The sequence below is a fragment of the Acinonyx jubatus genome, chromosome C1 (assembly GCF_027475565.1).
Source record: "Acinonyx jubatus isolate Ajub_Pintada_27869175 chromosome C1, VMU_Ajub_asm_v1.0, whole genome shotgun sequence".
Classification (NCBI taxonomy): Eukaryota; Metazoa; Chordata; class Mammalia; order Carnivora; family Felidae; genus Acinonyx; species Acinonyx jubatus.
The window spans coordinates 11,152,628-11,165,970 of NC_069381.1; the positions used below are offsets into that span (position 1 = coordinate 11,152,628).

General features: G+C 46.3%; 1 protein-coding gene across 6 annotated transcripts in view; it reads left to right on the forward strand.

Annotated features, from left to right (window-relative positions):
* Positions 1 to 13,343, forward strand: part of DNAJC16 (DnaJ heat shock protein family (Hsp40) member C16) — a 44,450-nt gene that overhangs the window by 13,158 nt on the left and 17,949 nt on the right. For 5 of the 6 annotated variants that reach the window (XM_053207431.1, XM_053207421.1, XM_053207422.1 and 2 more), the window contains 3 exons: positions 7,356 to 7,540; positions 9,597 to 9,701; positions 10,475 to 10,633. In XM_053207431.1, the coding sequence (XP_053063406.1) occupies positions 7,356 to 7,540; positions 9,597 to 9,701; positions 10,475 to 10,633 (449 nt within the window). The remainder of the gene's footprint in view (positions 1 to 7,355; positions 7,541 to 9,596; positions 9,702 to 10,474; positions 10,634 to 13,343) is intronic. The other variant, XM_053207433.1, reaches the window with a different exon arrangement.

Here is a 13,343-nt window from a genome sequence, read left to right on the forward strand (position 1 = left end):
CTCATTTTTGGCACCTTGTCAGGGTCTCACCGTTGGTGTTTGGCAAAGCTGGGATTTGAACCCAGGTAGGCTGGCCCTATAATCCTTGCATTGCGCCCCGTGCTGTCCTGTCTTCTAATGTCCTTAAATCTGTAGTGATAGAAGATCTTGGCATTCTTTTAGGTGGCCGTGCTGTATAATCGTGGTAAGTCAGGACTCAAGTGACAGGAATGGAAGAAGCGGAATTTAGATCCGTAGAAGTGACATTTATTGCGGGCTCAGTCCATTCCCCCGCTGTACCCCCCAAGTTCCCTGGAAGACAGGTTTGGCCTAATGTGTTAGATGAGTTTGGTTTGAAAACCATCTTTCCCCTTTGGAACGTTCACATTAGTCGCAGATTCCCAACAGGCCCCACTGGGTTGCAGCTGGGTGAGTTGGGCACAACCATGAGATCTATGGCCATTTCCCTGGCCGGGTGAGGCAGCACTACCCTCTAAGACAGGATAATGCCAAAAATTTTCTATTCTGAGTCAACAGGGAGATCAGCTGAGTGGTCTGGGGAAGCTGGGACCTTATGTCAGAATAACGTAAAAGGCCCGACTCGCCACGTGTGAACCTGCCCCCGGGGAGAAATGCTGTGGCCCTTCAGGTGGAGGCTCTGGTCACGCAGTGCGACAGCAACTAGCGTGCCAAAGCAGCCGGCATTCGTGGACAGCCGCGCCAAGGGGGAGGACCAGAAGTAGTCAGCACTACCCCTGCCCTTAGGGAGCTCGCTGTTTAGTTGAAGAGAAAATACGTACCCTGAGAATTCACACTTGACATTTGCAAGTACAGAATTACATTCGCAAGTGTGGAATAGTACAGCATTGCAGGAGTAAGCTGAGGAGAGAAGGGATTCTCGTTCTCATTTCAGACTTTCTTCTTGATGAGCCAAGTACTATGTTAGACACGAATATAATAGCTTTTCTTGAGCCTTTTAGTTGTTTTCCACTATGCCAGGTGCTTTGTATGGATTATCTTTATCCCCAGAGCAACTCAGTTGAGGGAGAGACTATTATTAGCCCCATTTTCCAGATGAGGGCACTGAAGCCCAGGAAGGCTAAGGAACTGATCGAGATCACACTATCCACAAGTGGCAGTGTGGGGACATGGACCCGGGAGCTCAACTCCAGGGGCCACTTTTACCTGCCGTGCTGCACAGCTTCAGAAATACGTCAAACGTGGCCTTTGCACCCGCACACCCAAGTGGGAAACACATGTGAATTGTCACGGCGCACTGAGTGCCCCCCGGGGAGGCACAGACAGAGCTACCAGAGCGCCAGGGAGGTTGAGGGTCTTGAAATCAAATACCATTTTAGGGCGACCCGATTGGAACCGTCGTGCAGAAATTCTTTCCCGTGACTTCTCAGGTTAAAAGAAGGAATAAATGAATGAACGAACGATTCCTCTCTTTTAAGGAATTGCTAAGCGTGTAGCAGTTTCACGCTGTCTAGAAAAAGGATCTATCTAAATGCTGGCTTTTAAAAATCTGCTTTAGCTGCAGGTCTTCGATTTTGTTCCATTTCACATTGTTTGCATCTTAGCAGTTATTTTATCGATGGGTTTGTGTTCAGTCGGAATTGCGGTGGCCTGTTCCTGCAGCTGGTTCTGTACGGTTCCTGAAAACATATGCAAAACTTGAAGTAAAAGTGAATGTGTGTATGCTGCAGAGGAGAAGGAGAAAGAAGTCCCCTCAAAGATGCAAACTATGTGTCTGGGATCATACGATGAAAGGTACAAGTGCTACTTCGAAACACGTGTGGCACAGACACGTTTAGCGCACAAAGAAGACTTCTTACAACCCCAGAGAGGGAAGAAAATGTCAGTGTTTTTGATTAGCCAAGGTCTGCAAACTAGCCAGAAACATCAGTGCATATCAAAATCAAATAATGTTTCTGAAAGAGGCCACATCTGCTTTGCCTTTCTTTTAAATTCGCTACTCATGTTTGTTTGGATTTCGGGCATATCCGTCTGTCATCTCGCCAGGCTATGCTGAATCAAGATAAGAAAACGTGGTTACTCTTACTTGCTGTTGGCCTAGCTGAGCTTGCGTTACGGACCCTGAACTTTGAAGGGTAGAACATCCAAAAGCAGAGGCGACCATGGCGACCGTGTTGTTCACTGTGACTCAGACCCTAAGTCACCACCAGTTCGTTGGTCATTTCCCAGCCTGAGTCTCCGCGAGATCACAGCCCTGCCAGCTTTTCTTACTCTTCCTTCCCAGCTTGGGTGGGGAGGTGGGGGGTGAGATCTGAATTCTTGTTTGTTTGTTTGTTTGTTTTATTTTATTTATTTATTTATTTTTTTGCATTTATTCATTATTGAAAGAGAGAGAGAGACAGAGCATGAGCAGGGGAGGGGCAGAGAGAGAGGGAGACACAGAATCCGAAGCAGGCTCCAGGCTCTGAGCTGGCAGCACAGAGCCCGACGCGGGGCTCGAATTCACAAACCGTGAGATCATGACCTGAGCCGAAGTCAGACACCCAACCGACTGAGCCACCCAGGCGCCCTAGATCTGAATTCTTATTCAATATCTTCTCAGGAGGAAAAATACCATGAATTGAAACACAAAATATTTATCATTCTTTATTCTTTTCTAGTCCTTATGCTAGTTAATCTATAGGAGAGAAGTAAAATACCTCCAGAATTTAGAAATGGGATTATGATGGTAAGAATTGAGGTCCTTTGTAGAAACAATCCAAGGAAATAGCCTTTATAAATGTGGAAACACTTGTATTTTTTTTAATGTTTATTTAATTTGAAGGGGAGAGAGAGAGAGAGAGAGAAAGAGAGAGCATGAGCCGGGAAGGGTCAGAGAGAGAATCCCACGCAGGCTCTGCCCTGTCAGCACAGAGCCCAGCCCACCCAGGCCTCGATCTCATAAACCGTGAGACCATGACCTGAGCCGAAACCAAGAGGCAGATGCTTAACCAAACAGGCCACCCAGGGGCCCCCGAAACACTTACAGTTGATATGATTTATGTAAAGACTCAACGGTAATTTAAGTAAAAGAAATGAAACCTAATCACTTGTGTTCTATTTTGACTGGGAAAAAAGCCGTACTGATGGGAGTGCAGGAAAGGTGGGGGAAGGAGGGCATGAAGAGCAAAGGTTGACGCGTTTATCGTACTCTGCAGGAGGAGACCTTCTCCTCGAGGCACCACACAGAGACGGTCTCGGGCTTCACCATGGTCGGGATGGAATAATACTTCATAAGAGCAGTTGTAATTAATTAGGGACCCACTGTGTTCAAGGCTCTGGATTAGGTCATTTTTTGTTGTGTCATTTAGTCCTGACCGAACAACTTCCCTCCGTTTTACAAATGAGGAAACCGGGGCAGAGGGGTTAAATGACTTGCCTCAAGTTACACAGCTCGTGGGGAGCAGAGCTGGGCCTTGAATCTGGATCTGACTGATTTTGAATTCACTGGTTTCTGTTTTAAAAATCGAGTACCTTCTGGGGCGCCTGGGTGGCTCAGTCGGTTGAGCGTCCGACTTCAGCTCAGGTTGTGATCTCACGGCTCGTGAGTTCGAGCCCCATGTCGGGCTTTGTGCTGACAGCTCGGAGCCTGGAGCCCGCTTCGGATGCTGGGTCTCCCCCTCTCTCTTCCCCTCCCCTGATGGCACTCTGTCTCTTTCCCTCTCTCAAAAATAAATAAAAGCATTTTTTAAACAGTAAAAATCGAGTACCTAGTAAGTGCCAGGAACTGGATGCAGCAGTAAACCAAATAAGCAAAAGTCCCTGTACTCATAGAGCTGTGTTCTAGTGACTGCACACAACTAAATGAAACCGAGTCCATCAAAGGGCAACGGCGTGGTGAGCAGGGCAGGTACTAGAGAAGGCCAGGGCGAGGTGACAGGCTGAAGCTGACCAGACAGGACACGCCTTGCTGAGGAGGCAATGCACAAGGGGTGTGACCGCGAGCTTCAGGGATACCTGGGGCAAGAGTAGAGGGAACAGCAGGCTCCGAAGATCTTTCCGGTTTCCCTTTGCTCTCCAGGGCTGCCTGCATCCTTCATCCTGACTCCAGGCCCACCAGCCACCTTTCTGATTACTGATTCTGGTCCCCGGGTGTCCCGAAACCCTGTAGAGGACACCCGGAATGGCGCAGTTACCTGAGCGTACCGCCTGGGATTGTATAATAAATTGGCGTCTGGTCTATAGGAGATGGTTTAGGGTGAGCCCGACTCTAAGAAATTGATGCCTCCAGTATTTGGAACCTAGGATAGAAGAGGTCGTTCTTCCAAGCCAGGCAGCAGCCAGACCTGGGTTCAAGTCCTGGTTCCACTGCATGCTAACTGTAATGCCAGGTCCGTTGTCCTCAGCCTCTCCAGGCACTGCGGTCCTCATCCATGAAGGCAACTACACTGACCACTCAGGATATTTGTATGAAAAGTGAAAACGTCTATAAAGCTTTGGCCACGCTGCCTAACTTAGAAAGGGTTCATGGGGCACCTGGGTGGCTCAGTCGGTTGGGCGACCGACTTCGGCTCAGGTCATGATCTCACACTCCGTGAGTTCGAGCCCCGCATCGGGCTCTGTGCTGACAGCTTGGAGCCTGTTTCAGATTCTGTGTCTCCCTCTCTCTCTGACCCTCCCCCGTTCATGCTCTGTCTCTCTCTGTCTCAAAAATAAATAAGCGTCAAATAAAAAAAAAATTTTTTTTAAAAAGAAAGGGTTCAGGACATGGTCATTCCGCCCCTGGGCCTTTGCTGTATGGCCGCTCGACCTCCCTAGGTGATGTCTCTTCCTGACTTCACAGGAAACCAAACCTCTCAGTGTGTGTGCCTGCTATATTCTTGTTCTTCTCGCAGAATCTTATATGCACTTCCACTCACTGACATTATTCCATGAGTATTTGTAATGCCTCTAGTGTGGCCCAATGCACGAGACTTGGCTCTAGACCATCCAGTTTGGATTCTTGCTCTACAGTGTTACCAACTCTGCCAGCCAGGATCACGTAATCTCTCTGAAGCTCACTTTGTCTGTGAAATGAGGGGTGGACTATGTGATGTTCAAGGTTCCTCCTTTCCTGCCCTTGAGATACTCCAAGGGTCACCGTCAGGTCGCCTGCAAATAGATGTGTTCAGTCTGCTCAGCAATTGTAATGTGTGAAGCTTGTGAGCCCCGCCGTTTACCTAGTAATTCCGTTTTTGGAATTTAACTAGGAAATCACACAAGTGCACAAAGATATGTACACAAAGACATACAAGGATGCCCATCAGAATACTCTGGTAATAGTGAAAGCCAAAAGCAGTTTCAGTATTCAAATAGATTAATGGGGGCGCCTTGGTGGCTCAGTTGTTAAGCATCCGACTCTTGATCTCAGCTCAGGTCTTAATCGAAGTGTCGTGAGTTCAAGCTCCACATCGGGCTCCACACTGGACATGGAACCTACTTAAAAATCTTAAAAACTTAGGGGTGCCTGGGTGGCTCAGTCAGTTGAGCGTCCGACTTCGGCTCAGGTCATTCTCTCACAGTTCATGAGCTCGAGCCCTGCGTCAAGCTCTGTGCTGACAGCTAGGAGCCTGAAGCCTGCTTTGGATTCTGTGTCTCTCTCTCTCTCTGTCCCTCCCCCTCTTGCACGCGTGCGCGCGTGCGCTCGCTCGCTCTCTAAGTATACGTTAAATTTTTAAAAATTTTTTTTACTTTAAAAAACAAAAATAAAACCGAAAAGATTGCTGTCCCGGTTCCAGTGAGCTCCTGCTGTGTGCCATGCTCCGATCTGCTGCTTGGATGCACCAGTGACCGAACCAAGATCCCCGCCTTACATCCTAGCAGGGGCAGATGTACAGCAAACAATCGACAGAGAAAGGAAAGTGTGTGACACGTTGGAAGGTGGGAAGTGCTACGGGAAAGGGAAAGTGAGCAGGAGGGGGGAATACTGCTTCAAACATGGTAGCCAAGTGGGCCTCGTTGGGAAGGGCCTGCGGCCGGGGAAGGAGTCGGCCGCACAGAGGTCAGGGAGGTACACGCTCCAGGCAGAAGGGAGAGCCAGTGCCAAGGCCCTAAGGCAGGAACATGCCCGTGTGTTTAAGGAAGAGAAGGATGCTGGGCGCTGGAGCAAGGTGAGTGAGGGGGGGAGGAGGGGAAGGAGGCAGAAGGGAACCGGGGACCAAATCACAGAGGGTCTTGTCGGCCTTTGTGAAGACGGGCTTTTATTCTGAGTGAAACGGGAAGTGTTTGCAGGGTTTGGGCAGAGGAGCGCCCTGATCCATGTTTGTGTGTTCGAAGGGATGGTCCGGCCAGTACGTTGAGAGTAGACCGCAGGGAGACCGGGAGAAACAAGGCCATTAGGAGGGTATTGCAGCCACGGGGGAGGAGAGCTGATGTCTCAGAGAGGAGAGCCTAAAGAAGACGGAGAAAAACAGTCAGATCCCTGGTATATTTTGAAAACGAAACCAACACGACTTGCTGACAGATTGGGCGTGGGGTGTGAGAGGCAAGAGGTGGAAAATGACTCCCATCTTCCGTCCAAGTAACAGGAAGGGAGGGGCCCCGTCCGTGACCAGGGGAGGCCTGCGTGGGACAGGCCTGGGGGAGGAGATCAGGAGGTGGGTTTGGGAAGTGTTAAGCTTGAGAAGTCTGTTGGGCATCCAAGAGAAGCCGCGTGTCTTTGCTGGCTATTAATACTTCACGTACCTCAGTGTTCGCCGAGCTCTCCAAATGTATCGGCTGATGGAGGAGCGAGGAAAATTATTCAGCTATTAAGTGCAATGAGTGTCAGATGCTTCTATTTTATTTTATATGTAGATGTTTGGGGAAGAAAAGGCACAGAGAGATACCAAAATAGTAGCAGCAGGTAACGGGATTGGGCTTCCGAGTGATTTTACCTAAATTTCTTTTTCCTTTTGAGAATGTGCACTTCCTAATATCTCTACAAAGTAATTTATAGGACAGGGAGATTTGCTCTCAAGAGCGAGAAGACCATGACTCCGATCGATAAATCGTAATTATTTTTTCCAACCATTACCGAGTTGTTGAATCCCTGGATTGTTCACAGGTTTTTTTCTTTGTGCATAGGAACACGGGGAGCAGATGGCTTTCTTTTCTTCTCAAGTATTTTCTCATGTTCTACTCCCAAAATTCGGAATAACAGACTAAAAGAAAGACTTGTCGCTCTTAAATACTGCCAGATTATTCTGCAGAAAAACTGAACCGATTTAGAATGTCAGCAATGAAAACATTGACAGACAACCTATTGGGAAAGATATCGTCCCCTGCTGGGTCAGGATGGGTTTCGATTGCACACCAGAAAAGTACCAGCCTTTCTTCATCCACCACGGCGCGGGTGGGGGGTTATAAAAGGCTTCATGCAAGTCTTCCCTGCTTTCCAGGTGTAGGAATCGGCGTGGTCCACGCTGGGTACGAGAGACGCCTGGCCCATCACCTGGGAGCACACAGCACACCCTCCATCTTGGGAATCATAAATGGGAAGATCTCCTTCTTCCATAATGCAGTCGTCCGTGAGAACCTACGACAGTTTGTAGAAAGTCTTCTTCCAGGGAACTTGGTGGAGAAAGTAAGTACCCAGCGGAGAAGAAATTTAGGAGGTACCGGGACCCCTGGCTGTCCCGAACTCTTGTCCGCAGTCCTCTCAGGCCTGAGTGTCGTTTCGAACAGGGCAAGACATATCTTACTTAATTAATCGTTCACCCGAAATCATTTCAATGAAGTCAGTAGGAGACTGAAAATCGAAACAAAGTAGAACAACCGAACGAATCCCTGCCTGTTAGTAACCACTGTGCACATATACACAGAGGTGGGGATCCGAGCCTAAAACGACAGGGGCTCTCTTTTTGTGAGCAAAACTCAGATCACAACGTAGGATGAGGGATTTCTTTCTGACTGGTGAATTTGAAGGTATTTGTCTATGAAAGTATTCAAATTGAATTACATTTGGTTACATGACACTGACGTGCGGCCTACTGCTCTAAGGAGGCACCTTACGTTTGGTTACGTACTTAATCACATCTATGGAATACGCAAGATTCCACAAAATCAAATAGTATTTTTGGAACTTTCAGAACTTAGAGTAATGCAACGATATGAATAATTTCACAAACAAAGGGTTGAGCTAAAAAAGCCAGGCACAAAGAGTTCATACTTGTTTACGATTTTTTGTACTTAAGCATTCTTTCCCCCAGTATCTGAGGTTAGGGATCAAAGGAACTAGAACAGGATTTTTTTGTTTTAATTAATGCGTTAAGTTTATATATTTTTTAAATGTTTTATTTATTTTTGAGAGAGAGAGAGAGAGAATGAGCAGGGGAGGGGCCATGAGAGAGGGGGACAGAGGATTCAAAGCAGGCTCTGCGCTGACCGTAGTGAGCCCGATGAAGGGCTCAAACTCACAAACCGTGAGATCATGACCTGAGCTGAAGTCGGACGCTCAACCGCCTGAGCCACCCGGGCACCCCAAGAACAGGATTCTTGTTTGCTTTAAGTGATTCAGTCCTTTAACTATATACCAGGGAGAGTGAACATACCAACATTTGCATCCTGTTTCCACATGCACTATTCATAGACTACCCCGCCAGCATCGTTATCCACAGAAGAAATATTCATTGGAGTTAGTGTGAAAGGAAATTGTCAAAGGGAATTTTGAACAATCACAGGTTGTTCAAATGGGTCCTCAAACGTTTATGAAATACCTATTCTATGCCAAGCACTGTAAGTGGATACTTTTCAAGGAGCTCCCAGTCTAGTGGGTGCTTATTTCCGTCTGATATGCTAAGAGCCTGTCCTTGAGAGCTGGGAATGGCTTCCTGGCCAGAGTTTGCCAAGGGAGGAGGAGAGGTGGTAGGGGATGAGTTCCAGGCCCCAGGAGGTCTGGGACAGGCAACAGCCTGCTCTGGATGAAGCAGTCACCAGTGAGCAGGAGAGGACCAGATGAGAGGCATTAACAGGAATCTCGAGGACTTCCGAGGGCCTGGCTACCCCTTTGAGGAACTTGGGCCTTGGCTGGAGCCATTGAAGGGGGCTGAGCAGAGAGTGAAGTGCCCAGACTGAGGTTTAATATAGATCATTCTGGAAGCAGAATGGAAAGATAAATCTTTTTTTAACTATGAAAAGTTTCTAGGTAGAATTTTAATTTATTCATGTTTCTTCTTCTCTCGGTAGGATTATTTAAGGCATAAACAGGGAAGCACAAAAGTAGCAAATCGGATGGTAATGAATGAAATCGTGTAACATATAGACTGAGTGGGCCCACTTGTTCTTTTAAAAGCCATTTTGAAGGAGCAATCATTGCATTATCTTCCGCAGGTTAATAGATTACGAAGCACAGTCTAAAATTCGAAAGTTCAATTTTTTTTTTTATAGCGTACTCAGCAATTGTTTCAGAAAAGATACAATTTCAGTCTGTCAGAGTGGGGCACCTGAAAACACGAAATCGATAACTCTGTTCTTTTAAAGCATTTTAGTCAAAGAAAGACAAAAGACTCATCGTCTGCATTTATTTTTTACAAAACAATCTTTTACACATACGTGATTTTTGTCTCACGATCTCCTGACTGCCTTACAATGCGGCTGTTGAGAACCAAATACTGAAACTGACATCCTCTTTTCAACTTAAGGTAACAAATAAAAATTATGTCCGATTCCTCTCTGGCTGGCAGCAAGACAATAAACCTCACGTCCTTCTGTTTGACCAAATGCCCGTCGTACCACTGCTGTACAAGGTATTTTGCGTGCCGGGGGAACGTTTGCTCTTCTGTTGGTGCAGTGAACTTGCAAGGTGCTTGCCCTTCCCGCGAGTAAGAGCTGATCCAAAAAGAAGCGTTTATAAAGACCAGAAATGGGCATTAACCACCATACACAGAGCACCTATGGGTGGCCTTACTGCGCTAGTGTGCCTTCCCCACACGTGCCAGTATTTAGTCCTCAGAAGAGCCCAGCGATACAGAGACCATCCGTGTTTTATAGACCAAGACATTGAAACTTAGGTTGTAGAACCGACCCCCGGGGTGACTGTGTGATTCCCTTGAAGCCTGTCTGGACCCGGACCCGCCCCCTGAGTGACACCCTGTGGTCCTGCACTTGCGGCACACCTCTGGCTAGCGCTGGGACCTGAGATGCGAGAGGAGAGTGTCCCCCTTGACCTTGGGCCCAGTCACTGCCATTGTACAGGGTTGAGGTAATGCCTCAAACACTCCACACCTCCGACCCAGTGCAGTTCTCAGTAAGATGAATATTTTCCTCTCTTTGTGTATACACACACACACACACACACACACACACACACACACACACAGAAATCCCTGTGTTTGGCTTTGTTGGTACAGTTTGCATGTGTGGAACAGCATAGAATTCCTCCGAGTGCACCAGAGTCTAGCAGCCTGCGTAGGGCTATACAAGCTAACATTCGTCAGCCGCTGGTATGAACGAGTCACACGTGGTGCATGTAGTTCCATGCCCTCAACTTAATTTCTTCCTCTCTGTTGCACCCTAACAGTTGACCGCTTTTGCATACAAGGATTACTTGTCATTTGGATACGTACACGTCGGCTTGAGAGGGGCAGAAGAGATAACAAGGCAATACAACGTCAATGTCTACACCCCCACCATCTTGGTCTTTAAAGAACACATCAACAAGCCTGCAGATGTTATCCAGGTACGTGAGAGTCATCCTGTTGTGAGATTGCCCTCATGTTTTATCTTGAGCTTTGTGAACAGCAAAATTGAACAAGGCAAGTGAGGAGGAGAAATTCGTTTTGAAGTTCTTCCTTCAGAGGCACAAAATTTAACAATGAGTTTGGTTTTCATCTGATTTGGTACTATCTTACTCGAAAAAAAAACAAACAAAACTCTTCCGGCAGGAACTAGAATGATGGTAACTCCAGGGCCCAGGGAGGAAGATACAGGGGGTTAGTGTTTAATGGGTACACTTTTGGTTTGGGAAGTGAAAAGGTTCTACAGATGGACAGTCTGGACATGGCTGCACAGGAGTGTGAATATACTTCATGTCACAGAATTATGCCCTTGGAAATGGGTAAAATGGTCACTTTTACATTATGTGTATTTTGCCACAAAAATAAAATAAGAACCAATAATCATCTTTTCCCTCTAAAGTGCTCCTGTCAGAAAATCAATAACGTTCTTCTAAAATAAGTTACACAAATGAATTCAAAAGTCAAATGTAAAACAATAATAAAAAGGAGTTAAAAAAACCATAAACTGGAGCGCCTGGGTGGCTCAGTCGGTTGCGTGTCCAGCTTCGGCTCAGGTCATGATCTCATGGTTTGTGAGTTCAAGTCCCACGTCAGGCTCTGTGCTGACAGCTCAGAGCCTGGAGCCTGCTTTGGACTGTGTGCCTCCCTCCCTCTCTGCCCCTCCCCTCCTTGTGCTCAGTCTCTGTCTCTCAAAAATAAATAAACGTAAAAAAAAAAAAATTTTTTTTAAAAACCTTAAACTAACTCGGAGACCATATACACGAATATTTATCTGATCTTAAGATAAAAAAGAGCTAAAAGTCTTATTGGAAAATCTTAACTTGATTATAAGTTTAAAATTTGCACATACTTTATAATTTTTAAGTTAAACGATAAGCTGAGGGAAATATTTACAACCAATCTAAAAAAGATTGATATCTTTAATTTCTCATGAACTTCTTCTAGTCAAAGAGATCAACACAGAACTTCCCGAAAGTGACCCCTTAATGGGTACAGAGCTTTCTTTTGGGATGATGGAAATGTGTGGGACTGGAGAGAGGTGATTGTGACACAACACTGTGCGTGTACGAAATGCCACTGGATTGTACATTTAAAAATAGCTAATTTTATTTTATGTGAAATTTCACCTCAATAAAAACAATTTTTAGTAAAACTTTCCAAGAAGAATGGGCTAAGAATATGAACAAAATTCTGAGAAGAGATTCCAGTGACCGAAAATCACTTTTAAAAATTAAATCTCACTGGGGCACCTGGGTGGCTCAGTCGGTTGAGCGTCCAACTTCGGCTCAGGTCATGATCTCATAGTCTGTGGGTTCGAGCCCCGCGTCGGGCTCTGTGCTGACAGCTCAGAGCCTGGAGCCAGCTTCACGTTCTGTGTCTCCCTATCTCTCTCTCTCTCTGCCCCACCCCTACTTGAGCTGTCTGTCTGTCTCTCTCAAAAATAAACATTTTTAAAAAGTTTAAAAAAAAAAAAAAAAGATGATGTTTGAGTAAAGACCTTGGGAAGGTGAGATTACCTGTTAGGAATCTTTCCTCGGGGACTAGGAATTCAGCCAAAACTTACATGCAGAGATGTTGAGTATCATTCGTAACAGTTTTCACTGGGGGGGAAATATAAATATGCAGCCGTAGGCTAATTATTGGTATGTCCCAAACAGGGACTGCTCTACAGCCATGTAACCAATTAAAATGGCAGTTCAAGAGCACTGAATGATGGGGATGATTTTCGTGACATAATGTCAAAAAGACCAAGCAGGATGCATAACTGAGGGGCCTTACCCTGCAGCCGGTGGGGACTCTGTGGTCATCTCAGACCAGAGTTCCATTCTGAGCAAGGCAAGACATATTAGGTAATGAATAACTCAGACAAAATCATTTAAATGAAGTCTGTAGGATACTGAAAACTGAAACAGATAAAAGCACAGAGACCAAAAGATCTCAACACATGTCAACCGTATACACAGTTTCAACACTGATCTCAATTTTGTAACCACATGTATGCATGTGTGTGTATGTGCGTGCATGCACGTAGGAGAACGCTGGAAATAAATACATCTCTTGATGGTAAAATTGCATGTCATTTGCATATTGGGGTTTTAAAAAATCCCTACAATGAGCACGTATTCTTTTATTTCTTGAATGTCATTTGAAAAAAATCAAAAGAACCCCTTGACTCACCTTCTAAAGGAAATCGGGATGAGAAGTTCTGTAAAATCCTGTATTTCTTTCATGCAGTAAACGTTTCATCGCCTGCCTGCTGTGTAATGAATACAGAGGCGCCCTGACATCCAGAGTTAGTCTTTGTCCTCACGGCCCAGTTAGAGGAGAAGAGGCCTAAAGGCAGTTCCCATCCACCGGCATAGGTGACTCACTCAGACGCGAATGTAGGGAAAGGGCACTTGAGATGGGAATGAGGTAGGACATCGCGTGTGACAGAACCAGACGGGGGAAGTGGACAGTGAGGAGAGAAGAGCAGGTTTAGGAAGAAGGTGACGAATTCAGCTGTGGATGTACAGGGTGAGAGCTGCCCACAGGGAATCTAAGGGGAGATGTCCATCGGACAGTCAGGTGTAGGGGTGTGGGTCTTAGGGAGCTGGGGAGAGGGATTTGTAGGCCACGAGTGAGTGGTCAGAGGCGGAACTCTTCAGTGTG